At 40.3% G+C, this 22,600-nt stretch overlaps 1 protein-coding gene across 10 annotated transcripts in view; it reads right to left on the reverse strand.

Moving 5' to 3' along the window:
- CATSPERD (catsper channel auxiliary subunit delta) overlaps positions 1 to 22,600 on the reverse strand; it is a 91,965-nt gene that overhangs the window by 45,026 nt on the left and 24,339 nt on the right. For 9 of the 10 annotated variants that reach the window (XM_077121040.1, XM_077121042.1, XM_077121044.1 and 6 more), the window contains 3 exons: positions 21,197 to 21,280; positions 18,096 to 18,246; positions 15,269 to 15,364 (listed from right to left, as the gene is read on the reverse strand). In XM_077121040.1, the coding sequence (XP_076977155.1) occupies positions 15,269 to 15,364; positions 18,096 to 18,246; positions 21,197 to 21,280 (331 nt within the window). The remainder of the gene's footprint in view (positions 1 to 15,268; positions 15,365 to 18,095; positions 18,247 to 21,196; positions 21,281 to 22,600) is intronic. The other variant, XM_077121035.1, reaches the window with a different exon arrangement.

Genomic DNA, 22,600 nt, shown 5'->3' on the forward strand with positions numbered 1-22,600 from the left:
CTGGGGGTTGCTCTTATGCAAGCTTCAGTTAGACCTTGCTACCTATCATAATTTGCCAAACCCAACCAGGACCATTCCAGCCAATCCTAAAGAACACCTAGGGCAATATATAAGATTCCACAAGGGTTCCATGCACTAGGGTAACTTTCCAGAAACCTACAACCTCCATATGGGTCCCTGGTCCAGATAAGTCCTGAAACCTAGAGGACCCAGCCTCTCCAGATTATTAGATAGTTCCATCTCCCTACCCCATATTAGTGATAGACCCTTCCAAAATGGAAAAGTTAGAATGGTCATAGCATAAACACCCCTAAAGAGAGGGATAGAAAGATCAAAGGAGCTGGTGGAGTTACACAGAGAAGGTAGGGTTTAACAAACAAGTATGATTGCTAAATCATTAAATTGGTATCTCTTTTAGCCTCCAGTATCTTACAGTAGCTAGAAGTAAAACCTAAAATTGTGGAATTGTAACCCATGTCAAACTCTGAAATATGTTCTACAACTAATTGTGGTGCTGTGTGTTAAAATTTATTGCTTTTTTTGTATATTTGTTATTTTTCACAAAAAAGAAAAAAAAGTCAATTGTGATGATAAAAAACAATATTTAGTTCTTCTGGCCTCCTATATTCTGAAGTGGCTAGAAGGAAAAATCTGAGAGGATGGTAGGGTAGCCCATGAGAAACTCTGGGATCTGTCCTGTAACTACTTATTGAAGAGTGCCTTGAAAACCATCGCTTTCGTATTTCTTTGCTTTGTATATATGTTATATTATACAAGAAAAAAGTTTTAAAAAATTGGTGCAAGAAAACATCGTGGTAATGTTTCAAGGACAGCTTACAAAGTTCAATAACTAATGGATGTATATGGGGGAAGGGGAGTGGATTGCTTATGTACACACAGTAAAATGGTAAAAGCTATCTGATTTAGTTAATGTTGCATGTTGATTACGAATCTACACAAACCAAGATTCAGATAACTCCTTGAGTCTGAATTAACACTATCAACTCAGTTTATCTGCTGACGTCAACAAGGAAACAGCAGATTGTCTGCAAGTTTACTGATTTATACAAAAAGAACAAAATGACGTTTCATCCCAGCTTTTCAGTCCAGAACTGAAATGATTTCTTCAGGAAAGGTGTTCCCTCCTCTAGAGTCAACATTCTTGAGGTGACATGCCAAGAATCTATTTAAGTTTAAATTTGTATCAGCACTCATATACAAACTAGTCCCCAAAGTTAAAAAACCATGTGACTGTAGAAGTGACTCAAAGATAAAAAGAGCCTTTCTTGAAAGATTGCAGCAGAATATTCATCCAGTCATAAGAAGCCGTGCCGTTTTGAAAGGATTCATGTACCCTAAAAAAGCCATGTTTTAATCCTAATCAATCTTGTGGGAGAAGCTGTTTCTTTTAATCCCTATTCAGTGATGTAGTTTGGAAACTTGATTTTTAGGTTATCTCCATGGAGATGTGACTCACCCGACGGTCGGTATTAAACTTTCATTAAAGAGAGATGTGACTCCACCCATTCCAGGTGGGTCTTGATTACTTTACTGGAATCCTTTAAAAGAAGAAGCATTTTGTAGAAAGCTTCAGAATGATGGGAGAGCAACAGAGAAGAGTCACGAGAATGAAGAGAGCCAGAGCCCACGCAACCAGAGACCTTTGAAGATGAAGAAGGAATATGCCCCTGGGAGAGCTTCATGAAACAAGAAGCCTGGAGAGAAAGCTAGCAGACTTCACGATGTTCGCCATGTACCTTTCCAGTGGAGAGAGAAACCCTGAACCTCATCGGCATTCTTGCAATAAATTATCTTTCCCTGGATGGTTTAAATTGGATATTTCTATAGACTTGCTTTAATTTGGACATTTCCACAGCCTTACAACTGTAAACAAGCAACTTATTAAATTCTCCTTTTTTTTTTTTTTTTTTTTTTAGGTGCATGGTCCGGGAATTGAACCCGGGTCTCCAGCATGTAAGGTGAGCATTCTATCACTGAACAACCCGTGCATCCAAATTCTCCTTTTTAAAAGCTATTCCACTTCTGGTTTATCACATTCTGGCAGCTAGCAAACCAGAACAGAAGCCTTATCACAAACATTTATCCCCTTGTGTATTGCACCTCAAAAAAAAAAAAAAAAAAAGAAAAGAAAAGTAGCCCCAAAGGAAGAAGCAGCTCTGAAAAAAGAGGAAAAAATAAAACGTAAAATATCTTGAAGAACATTACCTTTTTAAACCTCTGTTAGTTCAGTTTCTTATGCACTTGTTTATTCCCCTCCCCCAAAACAAAATTGCTTTCCTTTTATTTTCTGATTCTGATAACAGAGCTCATGTAGAAAAGACAAACAATTCAAAAAAAATATGAAACATTGAAGTAAAAAATACCTCATATTCCAACACAGAAATGAGGGGTCATCAGATTTTTTCTGGAAAGGGTCAGATGGAAAGGAATTCCAGATTTGCGGCTCCTACAGAGTTCTGTTGCAGTTAGTCAACTCTGAGAAAGTGCCATAGGTAAGCAGAAAAAGAATGAGCTTGTGCATGTTCCAATAAAACTTTATTTACAAAAACAGGGAGAGGACCAGTACAGGTAACCATTGTTCACACTTAAGTGAACAGTGTTCTCTCCAGCAGCATTATATATGTGGCATCATACCATGAAACTCTTTGAACTGCTTTATTTATAAACTGTACTTAAAACTGGTCTTTTATTCCTCTTCTTTCACATGCATGAATATAGTGGCTGGTTGGGGCTCCAGGGCACTGATAAACTCTAATGTATTTAACCAGTCTTCCACTAGTGGACATTTAAATTGTTTCTACTTCCTGCTGCTACAAAGTTGCAATAAATACCTGACAACTGTTAAAAGAGAGCAACAAAATCCAATGCATACATTTATTCTTTTTCAAAAGATAACTGAGGCTTTTTTTTTGCGATGGTGGCTCAGTGGCAGAGTCCTCACTCTCCATGCTGGAAACCTGGTTCGATTCCTGGTGTCTGCCCATACAAAAAAAAAAGAAGAAGAAGAAGAAGAAGAAGAAAAGAATGAGGCAGGCTCCAGAAAAAAGCAAGGCTTAAGATGCATCTTGAAAAAATACAGTGATAAAGGTAAGTGGAAGTTTGGAGAGCAAGGACTGAATTGATTTAACTCAAGATTTTTTTTTAACCACAGCAATACTGACATTTGTGGTCATTCCTCATGTGTATTGTAGGAGGTTTAGCAGTGTCCCTGGCTTCTACCCATTCATGCCAATGTCTCCTGTTCCCCAAGTCGTGACAAGCCAACACGTCTCCAGACATTGCTAAGTGCCCCAGATTGAAACCCACTGCTCTAGGATGATCATAATAAAAAAAGAAAGAAGAAAGACAAGTGCTGGCAAGGCTGTAAAGTAATCAGAAACTTCGTACACTGCTGGGGTGGGGGGAGAATGCAAAATGATGCAGCCAATTTGGAAAACAGCCTGGAAGTTCCTGGAAAGGTTAAACATAGAAAGGTTCCTGCGTTACCAAAGACCCAACAATTCCATTCCTAGTTATAAACCCATAAGAAAAGAAAATGTGAGCCCACAGAAACTCTTGTACTCAAATGCTCAAAGCAGCATCATTCATAATAGCCCAAAGTGGAAACAATCCAAATATCCATCAACAGATGAATGCATAAAGAAAATGTGGTCCACCCAGAAGATGGATATTATTCGGCCATTAAAAGTACCAAAGTCCCAATACACGCGACAACTTGGGCGAAATTTGAGAACATGACGCCGAGTGAAAGTAGCCAGGCACAGAAGGACAAATATCTTATGATTCTATTTGTATGAAATGTCCAGAATAAGCAAATTCCCAGAGTCAGAAATTAAATGAGTGGTTGCCTAGAGCAGCAGGGAGGGGGAATGGGGGGTGACAGCCAAGGGGAACGGAGTTCCTTTTGGAATTACAAAAAGTGTTCTAAAATTGATTGTGTTGATCGTTGCACAACCCTGTGAACATATCAAAAAAGAACAAATTTACATTAGAAATGGATGAGTTGTATGATTATGGCTTGTGAATTATATCTCAATAAAGCTGTTACCCAAATTAAAAATAAAAGGATTCATCTGGATTTGGCAGAGAAAGAAACTAGAATTGAAAGAGCAGCAAGGGAACTTGCAGTAAGCTAGGAAAGAGTTGGTGAGCAGGGGTGGTTACATGATAACATCACTTCTCCTGGAGGGAGCGGACAGAAGCTCTGGGAGAGGGCGGTGTGGCCGCTCCATGGCACAGGGGTGCTGGCTGCAGAGAAGCAATCTCGGAACTATAGGGCATGCAAAGGAAAAAGCAGAGTGGAGACCAGCTAAGACGAGGATATGTTACCACTTGCGGAAAGAAAGAAAAGAAGAGATACAACCTATGCAGACAGCCCTACACATTTTCAGCAGGTTCATATTCCAGCCATCTGGAAGAAGACATACAAAATCCTTAACCATGGTTACCTCTAAGCCACTGGGGAGGGACCTGGATTGTGGAGCTGGTCAAAGGGACTGCCACTACACTTGTAATGTCAGAAAAGAAAAGCCTTTTTTTTTTTTTTGCCATTGATTGTATACTTCGGTTGGACTGTATGGCGTGTGAATATATCGCAATAAAATTGCATTTAAGACAGACAACAAATTCATCCAGCAAGAAAACCCTAGGTAAAAGAAGTGAAAACAATCTCCAGAATAAATTACCTAATAAATTAGGTAATTAAATGCCTAAATGCCAGCAAAAAATAATAAATCACACTAGAAAATTGAAGATATGGCCCAGTCAAAGGAACAAACCAACAATTCAAATGAGATACAGGAGTTGAAACAGTTAATTCAGAATGTATGAACAGACATGGAAAACCTCATCAAAACCAAATCAATGAACTGAGGGAGGATATAAAGAAGGCAAGGAATGAACAAAAAGAAGAAATTGAAAGTCTGAAAAAACAAATCACAGAACTTATGGGAATGAAAGGCATGGTAGAAGAGATGAAAAAAACAATGGAAACCTACAATAGTAGATTTCGAGAGGCAGAAGATGGGATTAGTGAATTGGAGGATGGAACACTGGAAATCCGACAAGCAAAAGAAAATATAGGGAAAAAAATGGAAAAATAAGAGCAGGGGCTCAGGGAATTGAATGCCAATATGAAATGCACAAATATATGTGTTGTGGGTGTCCCAGAAGGAGATGAGAAGGTAAAAGGAGGAGAAAAACTAATGGAGGAAATTATCACTGAAAATTTCCCAACTCTTATGAAAGACTTAAAATTACAGATTCAAGAAGTACAGCATACCGCAAAGAGAATAGATGCAAACAGACGTACTCCAAGACACTTACTAATCAGAATGTCAGAGGTCAAAGAAAAAGAGAGAATCTTGAAAGCAGCAAGAGAAAAGCAATCCATCACATACAAGGGAAGTCCAATAAGACTATGCATACATTTCTCAGCAGAAACCATGGAGGCGAGAAGACAGTGGAATAATATATTTAAATTACTAAAAGAGAAAAACTGCTAACCAAGAATTCTATAACCAGCAAAATTGTCCTTCAAAAATGAGGGAGAAATTAAAACATTTTCAGACAAAAATTCACCGAGAGAATTTGTGACCAACAGACCAGTTCTGCAAGAAATACTAAAGGGAGAACTAGAAGCAGATACAAAAAGACAGGAGAGAGAGGTGTGGAGAAGAGTGTAGAAAGGAAGATTATCAGTAAAAGTAAAAATAAGAAAAATTAGATGTGACATATAAAATCCAAAAGGCAAAATGATAGAAAAAAGTACTACCCGTACAGTAATAACACTAAATGTTAATGGATTAAACTCCCCAATCAAAAGACATAGACGGACAGAATGGATTAAAAAACAGGACCCATCTATATGCCGTCTACAGGAAACACATCTTAGACCCAAGGATAAACATAGGTAGAAAGTGAAAGTTTGGAAAAGATATTTCATGCAAATAACAATCAGAAAAGAGCAGGAGTAGCTATACTAATATCCAAAAAATTAGACTTCAAATGTAAAACAGTTAAAAGAGACAAAATGGACATGATGTATTAATAAAAGGAACAATTCAACAAGACATAACAATCATAAATATTTATGCACCAAGCTAGAATGCTCCCAAAATACATGAGGCAAACACTGAAAAGAGAAATAGACACATCTACCATAGTAGTTGGAGACTTCAATTCCACATTTTCATCAATGGACAGAACATCCAGACAGAGAATCAATAAAGAATAAGAGAATTTGAATAATACAATAAATGAACTAGACCTAACAGACATTTATAGAAGATTACACCCTGCAACAGCAGGACACACCTTTTTCTCAAGTCCTCAGGGATCATTCTCAAGGATAGACCACATGCTGGGTCACAAAGCAAGTCTCAATAAATTTAAAAAGATTGAAATCATACAAAACACTTTCTCAGATCACAAAGGAATGAAGTTAGAAATCAATAATAGGCAGAGTGCCAGAAAACTCACAAATACGTGGAGGTTCAACAACACACTCTTAACCAGTGGGTCAAGGAAGAAATTACAAGAGAAATCAGTAAATATCTCGAGGCAAATGAAAATGAAAATACAACATATCAAAACTTATGGGATGCAGCAAAGGCAGTGCTAAGAGGGAAATTTATTGCCCTAAATGTCTATATCAAAAAAGAAGAAAGGGCAAAAATTGAGGAATAAACTGTCCACTTGGAAGAAGTACAGAAAGAACAGTAAACTAACCCCAAAGCAAGTAAAAGGAAAGAAATAATTGATATTAGAGCAGAAATAAATGAAATTGAGAACAAGAAAACAACTGAGAAAATCAACAAGACCAGAAGCTGGTTCTGTGAGAAAATCAGTAAGATTGATGGACCCTTAGCAAGACTGATAAAAAGAAGAACGCAAATAAATAAGATCAGAATTGGAAGAGGAGACATAACCACTGACCCCACAGAAATAAAGGAAGTAATGACAGGATACTATGAACAACTTTATGCTGATAAATACAACAATGTTGATGAAATGGACAACTTTCTAGAAAGGCATGAACAACCAACATTGGTTCAAGAAGAAATAAACAACCTCAACAAACCAATCACAAGTAAAGAAATAGAATCAGTCATTAAGAAACGCCCCAAAAAGAAAAGTCCAGGACCAGATGGCTTCATATGTGAATTCTACCAAACATTCCACAAAGAATTAGTACCAATCCTGCTCAAACTCTTCAAAAAAATTGAAGGGGAGGGAAAGCTACCTAACTCATTCTACGAAGCCAACATCACCCTAATACCAAAGCCAGACAAAGAATATTACAAAAAAGAAAACTACAGACCAATCTGTCTAATGACTATAGATGCAAAAATTCTCAACAAAAGTCTGGGAAATCGAATTCAGCAGCACATTGAAAGAATTATACACCATGACCAAGTAGGATTCATCCCAGGTATGCAAGGATGGTTCAACATAAGAAAATCAATTAATGTAATATACCATATCAACAAATCAAAGCAGAAAAACCACATAATCATCTCGATTGATGCAGAAAAGGCATTTGACAAAATTCAACATCCTTTCCTGTTAAAAACACTTCAAAGGATAGGAATACAATGGAACTTCTTCAACATGATAAAGGGAATATATGAAAAACTCACAGCTAACATCATCCTCAATGGGGGAAAGCTGAAAACTTTTCCCCTAAGATGAGGAACAAGACAAGGATGTCCACTATCACCACTGTTATTCAACATTGTGTTGAAAGTTCTAGCCAGAGCAATTAGACAAGAAAAAGAAATACAAGGCATCAGAATTGGAAAGGAAGAAGTAAAACTCTCACTGTTTGCAGATGATATGATACTATATGTTGAAAACCCAGAAAAATCTGCAACAAAACTACTAGAGCTAATAAATGAGTACAGCAAAGTGGCAGGTTACAAGATCAACACTCAAAAATCTGTAGTGTTTCTATACACTAGTAATGAACAATCTGAGGGGAAAATCAAGAAAAGAATTTCATTTACAATTGCAGCCAAAAGAATAAAATATTTAGGAATAAATTTAACTAAAGAGACAAAAGACATATATAAAGAAAACTACAAGAAATTGTTAAAAGAAATCACAGAAGACCTAAATAGATTCAAGGGCATACCATGTTCATGGACTGGAAGACTAAATAATATAGTTAAGATCCCAATTCTACCTAAATTGATTTACAGATTCAATGCAATACCAATTAAAATTCCAAAAACTTACTTTTCAGAAATAGAAAAACCAATAACCAAATTTATCTGGAAGGGCAGGTGCCCCAAATAGCTCAAAGTATCCTGAGGAAAAAAAATGAAGTCAGAGGTCTCACGCTACCTGACTTTATGACGGTACGGTGATCAAAAAAGCATGGTACTGGCATAAAGATAGATATACTGACCAATGGAATAGAATAGAGTATTCAGATATAGATCCTCTCATCTATGGACAATTGATCTTTGATAAAACAGTCAAGCCAACTCACCTGGGACACAGCAGTCTTTACAATAAATGGTACCTCGAGAACTGGATATCCATATGCAAAAGAATGAAAGAGGACCCATATCGCAACACCCTATACAAAAGTTAACTCAAAATGGATCAAAGACCTAAACATTAGATCTAAGACCATAAAACTGTTAGAAGAAAATGTAGGGAAATATCCTATAAATCTTATACTAGGAGGCAGTTTTCTAGACCTTACACCCAAAGCAAGAGCAATGAAGAAAGAAATAAATACACAGGGACTCCTCAATAAATGGTGCCTGGAGAACTAGATACCCATATTCAAAAGAATGAGAGAGGACCTATGTCTCACACTCTATATACAAAAATTAACTCAAAATGGATCAAAGACCTAAACATTAGATCTATGACCATAAAACCGTTAGAAGAAAATGTAAGGAAATATCTTATAAATCTTATACTAAGAGGCAGTTTCCTAGACCTTACATCCAAAGCAAGAGCATCGAAGAAATAAATAAATAAATGGGAATTCCTCAAAATTAAAGACTCTTGCACATCAAAGAAATTCCTTTAAAAAGTAAAAAGACAGCCTACACAATGGGAGACAATATTTGGAAACGATATATCTGATAAAGGTCTAGTATCCAGAATATATAGAGATTGTTCAACTCAACAACGAAAAGATAGCCAACCCAATTAAAAAATGGGCAAAAGACTTGAACAGACACCTCTCAGAAGAGGAAATACAAATGGCCAAAAGGCACATGAAGAGATGCTCAACTTCCCTGGCTATTTAGAGAAATGCAAATCAAAACCACAATGAGATATCATCTCACATCCACCAGAATGGCCATTATCAACAAAACAGAAAATGACAAGTGCTGGAGAGGATGTGGAGACAGAGGCACACTTATCCACTGTTGGTGGGAATGTCAAATGACACAACCGCTGTGGAAGGCAGTTTGGCGGTTCCTCAAAAAGCTAAATATAGAATTTCCATATGACCCGGTGATACCATTGCTAGGTATCTACTCAGAGGACATGAGGGTAAGAACACAAATGGACATCTGCACACCAATGTTTATAGCAGCATTATTTACAATTGCGAAGAGATGGACACAGCCAAAATGTACATCAACAGAAGAGTGGCTAAACAAACTGTGGTGTATATATATATATATATATATATATATATATATATATATATATATATATATATATATACGATGGAATATTATGCAGCTGTAAGACAGAATAAGATTATGAAGTATGTAACAACATGGTTGGATCTTAAGGACATTATACTGAGTGAGATTAGCCAGAAACAAAAGGACAAATACTGTATGGTCTCACTGATATGAATTGACATTAGTGAATAAACTTGGAGAATTTCATTGGTAACAGAGACCATCAGGAGATAGAAATAGGGTAAGATATTGGGTAATTGGAGCTGAAGGGATACAGATTGTGCATCAGGATTGAATGTAAAAACTCAGACGTGGACAGCACAATACTACCTAACTGTAATACAATTATGTTAAAACACTGAATGAAGCTGAATGTGAGAATGATAGAGGGAGGAGGGCTGGGGGAACAAATGAAATCAGAAAGAAAGATAGATGATAAAGACTGAGATGGTATAATCTAGGAATGCCTGTAGTGTAGAATGATAGTGACTAAATGTACAAAGTTTTAAAATGTTTTTTGATGAGGAAGAACAAAGGAATGTCATTACTGCAGGCTGCTGAAAATAGATGGTAGTTAATATTTTAAAATTTCAACTTATGTGTGAGACTAAAGCAAAAAACGTTTATTTGGTACAAAATTTGTATTTTGACTAGTGCATTTCCTAATATAACTTATGTAGGCAGTTTAATTGAACACCATAAGTACATGGAACCTTGAGTAGGACATGAGGTTTTGTTGGTTTGTCCAGAGTGATGCCCTGATAAATCCCAGAGTGATTTGAACAGTGAATAAAAAGTATTTGCAAGATGCCCTTCGGGGAATGGTGAGAACAGGGAAAAATTCAACTTCCCCAAGTTGAATTCTTGATATTCTCACAAGCAGTGTGGACAACAAAAGCTATAGGCTGAGCCTCCAGTCTTGGGGGTTGTTCATATGAAACTTAACCCCACAAAGAATAGGTCAAGCCTACTTAAAATTAGGCCTAAGAGTCACCCCAAGAGAACCTCTTTTGTTGCTCAGATATGGCCTCTCTCTCCAGCCAACACAACAAGCAGACTCACCACCCTCCCCCGTCTACATGGGACATGACTCCCAGGGGTGTGGACCTTCCTGGCAATGTGGGACAGAAATCCTAGAATGAGCTGAGACTCAGCATCAAGGGATTGAGAAAACCTTCTTGACCAAAAGGGGGAAGAGTGAAATGAGACAAAATAAAGTGTCAATGGCTGAGATTTTCCAAACAGAGTTGAGAGGTTATCCTGGAGGTTATTCTTACTCATCAAATAGAAATCACCTTGTTATTCAAGTCGTAATGGAGAGGCTGGAGGGAACTGCCTGAAAATGTAGAGCTGTGTTCCAGTAGCCATTTTTCTTGAAAATGATTGTATAATGATACAGTTTTCACAATGTCACTATGTGATTTTGAAAACCTTGTATCTGATGCTCCTTTTATCTACCTTATCACAGACGAGTAAAACATATGGAATAAAAATAAATAATAGGGGGAACAAATGTTAAAATAAATTTAGATTGAAGTGCTAGTGATCAATGAAGGGGAGGGGTAAGGGGTATGTTATGTATGAATTTTTTTTCTGTTTTCTTTTTATTTCTTTTTCTGAATTGATGCAAATGTTCCAAGAAATGATCATGATGATGAATATGCAACTATGTGATGATATTGTGAATTCCTGATTATATATGTAAAGCAGAACAATCAAAAGTTAAGAATGTTTGCATTTGTTTGGTGTTTTTTGATATTTTAAAAAATAAATTTATTTATTTTGAAAATTGCATTAAAAAAAAAAGCAGGGGGTGCAAGTGTAGTTCCATGGTAGAATTCTCACATGTCATTCAGAAGACCAGGTTTGATTCCCCGCTCATACACCTCCCAAAACAAACACACAAACAAACAAAAATTCAACAAATGGTGCTTCCATAACAGGATACCCACTTGGAAAAAGAATCAAATATGACCCCCACTGTTCTAGTTTGCAAGCTGCTGGGATGCGATATACCAGAAAAGGAAGAGCTTTTAAAAGAGGGAATTTATTAAGTTGCAAGTTTACAGTTCTATGGCCATGAAAATGTCCCAATTAAAGCAAATCTATAAAAATGTCTAAATTAAGGCACCAACAAGAGATTACTTTAACTCAAGAAAGGCTGATGAAGTTCAGGGTTTCTCTCTTAACTGGAAAGGCACAAGGCGAACGTGGCGAAGTCTGCTAGCTTTCTCTCCAGGCTTCTTGATTCATGAAGCCTCTCTGGGGGCATTTTCCTTCATCTCCAAAGGTCTTTGACTGCATGGGTTCTCATGCTTCTCCTGGATAATCTCATGGCTCTGTCCTGGCTCAATCCTCATTCTGAAGCTTTTTCCAAAATGCTTCCTCTTCTAAAGGATTCCAGTAAAGTAATCAAAACCCATTTGAAATGGGTGTAATCACACCACAATTGGGTGAATCACATGTCCATGGGGATAATCTAATCAAAAGATGCCAACCTACACTGAATAGAGATTAAAGAAATGGTTGTTCCCACAAGATTGGATCAGGATTAAAACACGGCTTTTCTAGGGCACATAATCCTTTCAAACCAGCACATTCCATCCTCTGGGCCCTAAACAACACATGTTTTTCCCATATACTAAATACATTGATTTCATCACAATATCAGAAATGCCTTAAACCATGCACTATAAAGTTAAAACAAGTGAAAATCTCATCGACGTCTATTACAGGCATGGACTGTTCTAAGGCAAAATTCTCCTCTGGCTCTGGACCTGAAAACTCAGACCAAGTTATCTGCTGCCAACATACAAAGGAAGAACAGTTATAAGATACATATACCCATTTCCATAGGAAGAAATTGGAAAGAACACAGGGGTCACTGGACCCAAGCAGTTTAAAAAACCTGCAGGGCAAAGTCCATTAGATTTCAAAGTCTGAGAGTCATTTATCTTTGGGGTTCTAGAAAGGGGCAGTCCCATCCTTTCCAAGGGCCTACACAGCAGCCCACCTCTCTCCAAATGCAACCTTGGAGGACACTGGGGAGACCACATCTTTCTTGGCTCCACCCTCTCCAAGCATCGGGGCTGCAACCAGACTTTCTCTTGTCTCTGGGACACATGCCAGCCCCTTCATATGGTGGCAGCCAGGTTCTCCCTAAATCCCAAAGAAGATGCTTCACCCTCTCCAAGGCCTGAGGCAACACAACTCTTCCACTGCAAAGAGGTGGAAAGCCCATCCTCTGCCTTCCGAGCAACCTCACCTTCTCCATGTGCTTGGGTGGGCCAACTCTCCCGGCCTGAGGTTTCTTGACTTTTATCTTCCATAGTTATGTCTCTGTAGTTATTTTCCTCCAATGTGTCCCTTCTCAGTCCTTCTCAGTCCCTACTGGCAGTGATTCTCTTTATACAGATCCCATACACTTTTTTTGGCTTTCTATGCAGTAGCCTTGGATTATGCCCATCAGACATAAGAAGTTTCCACAAATTCTTCCTGGATAACTCCATCTCCAGACTTTCTCTGAAATGGCTTACTGGTTCCATATTTGGCCAAATCCTCACGTGGGGCACTATTCTCTGGGGTCTTCCTTTCTGGAAACCCAGAATTTTCCAGACCATCAATTTCTGGTTTCTTTGTATCCAAGAGTTCAGTTCTCAGCTTATCTCTTTCCTGTCGCATTTCACTATAAACTGAGAGGAGAAACTAGACAGCACGTTCCACATTTAATTTGGAAATCTCTTTTGCTAAATATCCAAGTTCATGGCTTTTAATCTCTGCCTTCCAGCCAAAACACTAGTCAATTTTGCTAGATTACCTGCCATTTTAAAACAAGGATCACCTTCCTTCCAGTTTAAAATAACACATGCCTCATTTCTATCTAGAGCCTCGTCAGTGGTATCTTTAGGGTATCCATTTCTACCAATAGTCTCTTCAAAGCATTCTAGGCCTTCTCTATCAAGCTTCTCACAACTCTTCCAGAATCTTCACCTTATCCATTTCAAAAGCCATTCCAACATATTTGGTATTTGCAAACTGCAGCAGCACTCACTTCTCTGGAACCAAAATCTGTTCTAGTTTGCTAGCTGCTGAAATGCAATTTATCAGAAACAGAATGGCTTTTAAAAGGGGAAATTTATTAAGTTGCAAGTGTAAGTTCTAAGGCCATGAAAATGTCCCAATTAAAGCAAGCCTATACAATTGTCCAAATTAAGGCACCAACAAGAGGCTATCTTCTCTCAAGAAAGGCCAATGAAATTCAGGGTTTCTCTTTCAACTGGAAAGGCACATGGCAAACACTGCGACATCTGCTAGCTTTCTCTCTAGGCTTCTCGTCTCATAAAGCTTCCCCAGGGGTGTATTTCATCTTCATCTCCAAAGGTCTCTGGCTCCGTGGCTCTGTGATTCTCGTGGTTCTGTTGCTCTCTCCAAAATGTTTCCTGTTCTGGGGAAAATTCAAACTTCCCTAAGTAGAGAATTCTTGATAGTCTCACAAACAGTGGGGACAACAAAAGCAATAGCCTGAGCCCTCAATCTTAGGGTTTGTTCATATGAAACTTAACCCCACAAAGGATAGGCTAAGCCTACGTAAAATTAGGCCTAAGAGTCACCCCCAGAGAATCTCTTTTTTCTTTTAATAAACGTTAAAATAAATTTAATATATTTAAATGCTAGTGATTAATGAAAGGGAGGTAAGGGGTATGGTATGTATGAATTTTTTCTGTTTTCTTTTTATTTCTTTTTTAGAATTGATGCAAATGTTCTAAGAAATTATCATGATTATGAATATACAACTCTGCTGGTTTGAAAGGATGTATGCCCCCTAGAAAAGCCATGTTTTAATCAAAATAAATTTTACTTATATAGTTATATGTTAATCGTACCCAATTAATTTATATAAGTATTATAAATCAAATTCTTTTCTTTTTTTTAACCCCAACTCCCCAATAAATTAATTTTAAACAGACAAACAGACAGAGAGAGTAGGCTTAATGCAATTGGCCAGTCAACATGGGAAATCCCGATTTCTGAAAGTCTAATGATGCTATTTTGGGGTGACAAAAAAGTTGGGGTAATGGATGGTGGAGATGGTCGCAAATGTAATTCATACCACTGAATCCCATACTTAAAAATGGCTCAAATAAGAAATCTTGGTTTATATATCTGTTGCCACAATAAAATTTTTTTAAACGTTCCCAAATTAAAAAGAAAAAAAGTAAAAAACTGATCCTACCATTTGTTCCACTATTTGCCTCAAAACCTCCCAGCCAGTAGACTGCAAGGAAAGATTGCTGCAAGGCAATCTTTCATTTTTTTTCCGACAAAACTAGTTCTTCAAAACAGGTCAAGCAAAGTGGCAACAGGACGATAATTTATAGCAAAGGCGTCCTGGGGACACTTTCTAGGACTTTATCCTTAAAGAGCTTCAAGTATGATCGCCTGAAGCATTCCTGAATGTGTAAGGACTTTGGGTATTCTTTTGTTGTTCCTCTGTTTGTTTTTTGACCTGGTTGGATCTGGCCAGGCAATTACGACTAAGCCAGGGAGAAGTGTTCCTAGAGCGCCGTGGGCATGTGGGCACGCACTGGTGGCGACGCTGTGGATGGTGAGGTTGAGTTCGGAGACGGAGGCGTGCAAGACTCGGTCTCCCTCCTTGATGGCCACGGTACCCACGAGCTGACCTGTGAGAAATCAGGGCGGATTCAGGAAGCGCCTCTTGGAAAAGGGACCCCCCTCTGCTGAAGCACTGGGTGCTCCACCCTGCTCCCCTAGCCTCACCCTACAGTTTGTGATATGTCCACTCTGCAAATAATAAGCAATCAAGGAAATTATCCGGGTGTAGCAAAGATTGAAGTTCTGGGACTACAACCCTGACAAATCTTGAAGACATGGTGTGGTGTGAAAGAGGCCAAACAGAAAAGGACAAATGCTGTATGATGTGGCTTGTGTGGAATAATTAGGGGGCACAAATTCGGAGAGAGGGAGTGAGAGAACAGGGTAGTGTGGCCGGCGGCTGGGGGCAGGGGGGATGGGGAGTTATTGCCTAATGGCTGTCTGTTTCTGTTGCGATAATGAAAATGTTCTGGAAAGAGCGTCAGTGGTTAAATAACGCTGTCAAGGTATAGGATTGCCTGCCTAAAAGTGCTTGAAATAATGTTTACTATGTTCATTAATATTTTAATACTCTTTCATCGAGTAACAAATGTGCCAACATTATGGGTCAATAATATGGAGGGGGTGGGGGATAAGGGGTATGGGAGGATTTGGGATTTCTAGGGGTTTTGTTTATTTATTTTTTTTCTTACTCTGGTGCTTTATTCATAATTGTACCAAACCACTTTTACAACCTTTATTATTATTACAGTACTTTAAATGAAATCACTTGAAAAAACTGCAATGGTACATAAAATGAGCTGGAATTATTTTTACAAACGTAACTCTTTGAAATTTTAAAATGTTGGGTAGAACTGGTAAGTTTGCCAATATAAGCCTATTGCCAACAGGATAAACCATTTAAAGGTTAGGATTTTTTCTGGCTTTTGTTCATTTTGTTTCAACATTTGGGATCTATAATTTCAGTGGAGTGGAAATGAAAATCATGTTCTTGCTTTTCTTTCTCTCTGAGTATGGGAAACTCTCTAAATTAACTTGGAAATAGACTCAGCCTATTTCCTGGAAAATTTGATAGGTATTTTTATGGAGGCTATTTCATGTGATAGAGACAACAGAGCTTTTGAGGTAAGCAAAATGGAGAGATGGAGAAAGAACAGAAAAGAATATATGGTATTTTCTAACTGAGAGCCATCAGAAATTAAGAGTAGGGAATAGCCGAAGAGTCTACTTTTCCGGAAACACTGGGTGAGGACCTGTCCTTGAAAAAGGAACTAATGAAGACACATCTCCCAGTCCTGACCTCTGCCGATTATTTGGTGTAGAGTTAAAACAAGGGCAAAGAGAACCTTGTCTATTAGCACATTACTTTTAAATTCCACATTTCCACTCTTTTTCTTTTTTTTTTGGTATTCAATATATTTATTTTAGATTACATTCCATTCTTATTATAAGATTCTGAAAATACAGTGTACTGAAAGGCATTTTGCTTTGTTAGAGGGCAAATGGCATTGGGGGTGCTGCTATTTTTTCAGACGGTTTAGGGACTTTCTTTTCCAATGTCTAGGCTGTTTATAATCATCACAAATACTAGTGTCCTGAACCTGGGTGCCTAAGTGGCTTACTGGGGCTTATTCAGCTACAGTTTTAGCTAAAGAGGATCTCCTTTTTTTTTTTTCTTCCAGTTTTTTTTCTTTCCAAGTAGTTTTTTTATTGATATATTGATATATTCACATACCATGTCATCATCCGAAGTGTACAATCAGTAGTTCACAATATTATCATATAGCTGTACATTCATCATCACAATCGACTATTTTTTCCTTTTTGTGAAAAATAACATATATACAAAAAAAGCAATAAATTTCAAAGCATATTGCAACAATTAGTTGTAGAACAGATTTCAGAGTCTCATTTTTCTTTCATTTCTGGAGTAACGAAAATGTTCTAAAATTGATCGTGGGAATGTATGCATAAACACGTGACAATACTATGAGCCACTGATTGTATACTTTGGATGGCTTCTATGGTGTGTGATTTTTATCTCAATAAAACTGAATTTTTAAAATGATATTCATGTTATGTATATTTATGTCAATTAAAAAATGCATTTTTAAAGGAAAAATATAACCCAGGGAAATAGAGCACTAAAATACAATTTTGTAAAACATGAAGGAATGCACTTAGGTTTAAGAAAACATGACTCCCTCCTTTAAAAGAGAGCTCTGAGGATGGTTATTGAGTTTATAAGAGAAATGCTTTTTGATGATCTGGAGCCTGGAAAACCGTGGACTGCTTTTAACTATGCAGAGCCTATAACTTGTCATAAAATAAAGTAAAAAAAAAAATAAAATTAAAACCAAAGGTTGCATTCTGTCATGAGTTCTCAAAAGGGTGGGGCCAGCTCTGACCCTTTTCTTCCCTTGGGGGCACAGCCAGCCCTGCAGGGATGCCAGCTGGACTTGCTTTGCCATTGCCCAAGTTTTCTCCTCCCTTGGGGGCTAAATGTGCTAGAAGCATGGAGAGAATCTCTGTCCTACATGCCTAGCTTCTGTGTGTGACTGAACCACTTGGGGTTCAAATGGGGGGCCCTGACCCCACCTCGTGGACCTCAACTGGCAGGTTCCTGCTGCTCTGTACCCAACCCCCCGTGATTCTCAGAACATTCCAGAAAGGGTCCACACTGCTCCCATTGGGCTACACCCATTCTCCCTCCACCCCTGACCCCCTCCCGAATCCCCAGCAGGATTCCCCACCCCCACCCCCTTTCCTTTCAGGCCTTGGCAAATGAAGGCTGCTCACCTGCGTTTTGAGAAACCATCAGGCTTTTCTCATCCCAGAGGATCAAGATGCCTCTCTGACCCGGGGAGAGGAGGATATCCAGAGTGCTGGTGTAGTTAAACGGCAGCCCAAAATTTCTGTTGAGTGGGTGATCTGAATACCGGAACTTGGCCTGGAGGAGAAAGACCACTGGGTCTTTAGCGTTCAAAGAAACGACCGAGTTGGTAAGGCTAGGTAGGGTGAGAGAACACTGGAGTTGCCTGTTTTATTAGTCCAACTTTCTGATTAGGTCCAGGGGTTCTCACCCGCCTACCTGGGACACTTGGCAATGACAGGAGATGTCTGTGGTTGTCGCCACTGGGTGTAGGTATGGTTGGGGAGAGGGAATGCTCCTGGGGTCAAGTGCGGGGTGGGAACCAGGGATGCCGCTCAAATACCCTACAATGCACAGGATGCCCCCACCCCAGAGAATGAGCTCCCCCATTCCCCGGGCCTGTGCTGCCCTCCTCAGACCTGGATTTTTGTACAAGTGCATTTCCCGAGGTTAGTCTTTCTCTCTCCCCTCCTACCCAGCTTCTCTTCATAACTGCGGTTTTCAGAAGCCCCTGGCACCTTGGGACCCCCTTGGGGCGGGCAGTTGCATCTAGTCTAGATGCCTCTACCTGTTTCTCCTGAGTTCTCTTTCATCTGCCCATTTCCCATGACCCCAAGAAAACCCCCACACCACTCTGCCAGCACTGGGCATGGATGGAATTACAGCACCACAGCCAAATTGTGAGTTCCATGGAGACCCCAGTGGCCCCTTTCCCGGAAGCTGTACCATAAAGAGGAGGGAACAAGCCCTGGGGAGCCCCAGCCCAGCAGCCTGTGTTTGCAGCCAAGGAGCACAGAGAGGGACTGAGCCCTCGGCCTCCCGAGTGACCTGAGAACGAGATGCTCCTCTTTCTCACCTCCTAGCAGCTGGGCCGACATGCGAGGAGCCTGAGAAAGGCAGTTCGCAGCCCTGAGCTCATCCCGCTGTAAGCGGGAGAAATGCAAAGCATTGGGATAAGTCAGGGTTGAGGACACTTGCCAAGGTGTGGAGGCGTGTCCACAGGAATCCAGGGGCTCTTGGGAAGCTGTGCTGTGGTCAGAGCAGCCTGTGCAGGACAGAGGAGATGGTGGGTCTTTCAACAGGGCCAGTGAACTGGTGGGGCAAGGGGGTGTCCCGTGGAGAAGTGGGCTGGGGAACACAGCCAAAGGAGGGTTGCCGCTGGGGCCAAGAAAGCACCCCTGAGCTGGTAAGCGGCCCTTCCGACCGGCCTACTCTGGATGCTGAAGGGGCATGATGGGGGTGGGGAGATGGGCCCCAGGGATATTCCCTGCACCAGTTGCAGGACCAGCTCCAGAAAGAGCCTGCAGACACCGATCAGGAAAACCAGAAGAGTCCATTTTTAATGGTCCAGAATGGCCACAGAAATCCAGAGAGCTGGGGTGGGGGGGTGCTCCTGAGGGACCTTCCTGCAAGGCCCAAGCCACAGATCCCCTCTGTGGCACCCCAGGGTGGGCTCCGGGGTCCCTGGGCTGTCCTGAGTCACTGGCTTCCCTCACCTGGAGGCCCAGCACATCAGTCATCGGCTGCCTGAAAATGAGCACACAGGCCCTACCCCAGATTCAGTGAAGAAGAGGTCTCACTGAAGGTTTCTTAAAGCGTCTGTTCATCACAAACTGCACGGCAAAAATTCCTCAAACTTTCCTGGAATAAATTTCCAGTTCCTGTAACTGCTGCTAACAAATGTACCTCTCTCTCCAGCCCAGCCCTGCACTATGGCTCTACCCACTCAGGTTTCCAGCTCCAGAACCCCTCTCCTTCCCCATCCCTGTCACAGGGGTCCTGAACCACATCCCAACAAACACAGCATGACAGAGTGTGATGACACCTACAGAGCAGAGAGAAGGACACCGTAGGGGAGGAAACAGAGATGGAGTGGACATTTGTCACTTTTGTCATTACAGTTTTGTGTCCCCCAAATGTGGGGGACTGTTTCAGAGCTCCATTCTCTTCCAGGTTTCTCCTTCTCCACGATGGCACATCTCAAGAACTCCTACTCAACCTGCAAAACTCTTCATGAGGATCCTCCTCTCTGAGTCTTTCCTGATACCTCCAAATCACCATGGCAGCTCATTCCCCTTAGGACACACTTGTGCTTTATACCTACTTCTCTTTATTTAGGTCTTTATACCTAAATGACAGGGACCATTTTGCAATTACTGTTTTCTTAGTCTCTCCTGGCAGGATGCTAGCTTCCTGAGAGGAGTGCCCTAGACCTCAAATCTGCACACTCCTTTCACAATTTCTGCCTACATGATTACTAACAATGTTTTCCTTCAAATCCATTTTGCCTGGACTCATCTTAACTTAGCTTTATCCTACATTCTAACATTGGTGAAATCACAGGTTTCATTGTCTCATTTTTTGAGGATGCTTTAAAGTGACTGCTCAGATGAGGTGTTTAAGTGATCTCGTACACCACAGTGAGACAGGCACCATATCTGCACTTTATCCTGAGAGTTCAGCACCCAGCAGACATGCCTAAATATTGTAAATGCATGACTGGATGAACAAGTGAATGGAAGGAGGGAGGGAGGGATGGACGGACAGGTCATTGGGTGGATGGCTAAATGGATAGATAGGTTTGTGGATGGGTGAGTGGGTAGGGAAACAGATGGTGAATGGGTGGATGGATGGTTTGATGGAAAGTCAATAGGTAGAAAGGTGGATGAACAGGTGGGTAGATGATATCTTGGGTGGGTGAATGGGTGAGTGGATAGATGGGTGGGTAGTTGGATGGATGGATGAGTGGATGGGTGAGTGCATGGAGAAATGGTCGGATGGTTTGATGGGGATGGGTAGGTAGAAAGGTGGGTGAACAGGTGGGTAGATGGGTGGGTGGATGGACGGATGAATGGATGAACGGGTGGGTAGATGGGTGAGAATGCGGGGAAGTGGATGGATGGATGCATAGATGAATGAAAATGAAAAGCTAAATAGATTTTAGACAGGAAAAACTAAGCATGTGAATTTTAACAGAAAAATGGGCAAAGATCATTTAAGTAGTTCTTTCCAGTCCAAGATAACTTACCTTATTGTTCTCAGCGACCACTATCCCAACCTGAGACAAGGAGTGAAAGTAGAAGATCCCACCCAAAGAACCGACTAAATCTGTCTGTGAAGCAAACAGAAAACATTGCGTATGAATAGATTAGAAATGTTCTTAATTCTAAATTTAATTTCAAATGATCTAATAAGCTAAAATAAGAAAAAATACATATATATACATATTTTTTGATAATCCCTTTCCCTTCCCTGGGGAAATATAACGTATTTGAAACTTGAAAGAAGACAGCCTAGTTTTGGGGTATTTGGAGGAAGTGGTGGGCCCCAGACTGTGAGATATCTGCCTAGATCCCTCATTCTTTGGTAAACGAATCCTGATTTCTGGCTGGATAGAAAAGAGTCCAGCAGCCAAGCTGGAACATGAGGCTAAAGACCCCAAACCAGAGATGGTGGGACAGAATGCCACAGCGGTCCTTGCTGGCCGCTTCCAGGCAGGTTTGATGTGAGACAGAGAAGACCGCGACCTCAGTTAAGCCTCTGTTGTGGAGATTTCCATGGTATGTTGTCAACCTATCCCAACACAGGTGCTTAGACATCATGGCGAGCTTCCCATCACCTGCCCACCAGCCACCCCAACTCCTTCTTCACTGCCAACAGGGCCAGAAGGACCCTCAATTTCAGGTGAATCACGGCTGCTGTAGGCCAGAAGACTCGGGAATCTCAAGCTCAGAGCCATTGACTAGGAGATCCAGCTCTGGCTGATGAGATGGGGAGAGGAGCAGGAGGTCCTCGTGCTGGTTTGAAAATATTATGTACCTTAGAAAAGCCATGTTTCAATCTGGATGCAATCCTGTGGATCTTTTAAAGTTGATTCAACACTGTAGGGTGGAAACTCTTGATGAGATTATCTCCACGGAGATGTGGTGTGCCCAGTTGTGGGTGTGGCTTGATTAGTTTACTGCAGTCCATTAAAAGAGGAAACATTTTGGAGAAATCTCAGAACTGATGCAGGCGCTTGGAGAACAGTTGCTTGAGAGCTGACAGACCCAATATAGATGTTTGGAGATTGAGAACAGCCTGGGTCCTAAGCAAGGACTCACAGAAATAGCCAAAACCTGAATAGAAGAAATCTCTGGTCCCAGCAGATGTTAAGCTAGGAGCTGAAACCCAGAGTTGTGTCCCAGAACAGCTAAGTGAAGGCCCACAGATGCTTAGAGAGGAAACCACTGGCATCAGAAGCTGGAAGCAATGAAACTGGGAACAAGAACCGGCAGACGCCAACCACGTGCCTTTCCAGACCCTCCTTCCTTGAGCCAAGGTATCTTTCTCTGGATGCCTTAGTTAGGATGTATTTATGGCCTTAGAACTATAAGCTTGTAACTTATTAAATTCCCCTTTTAAAAGCTGTTCCATTTCCAAATTACGGCAG

Source organism: Tamandua tetradactyla, chromosome 11, assembly GCF_023851605.1.
Source record: "Tamandua tetradactyla isolate mTamTet1 chromosome 11, mTamTet1.pri, whole genome shotgun sequence".
NCBI lineage: Eukaryota > Metazoa > Chordata > Mammalia > Pilosa > Myrmecophagidae > Tamandua > Tamandua tetradactyla.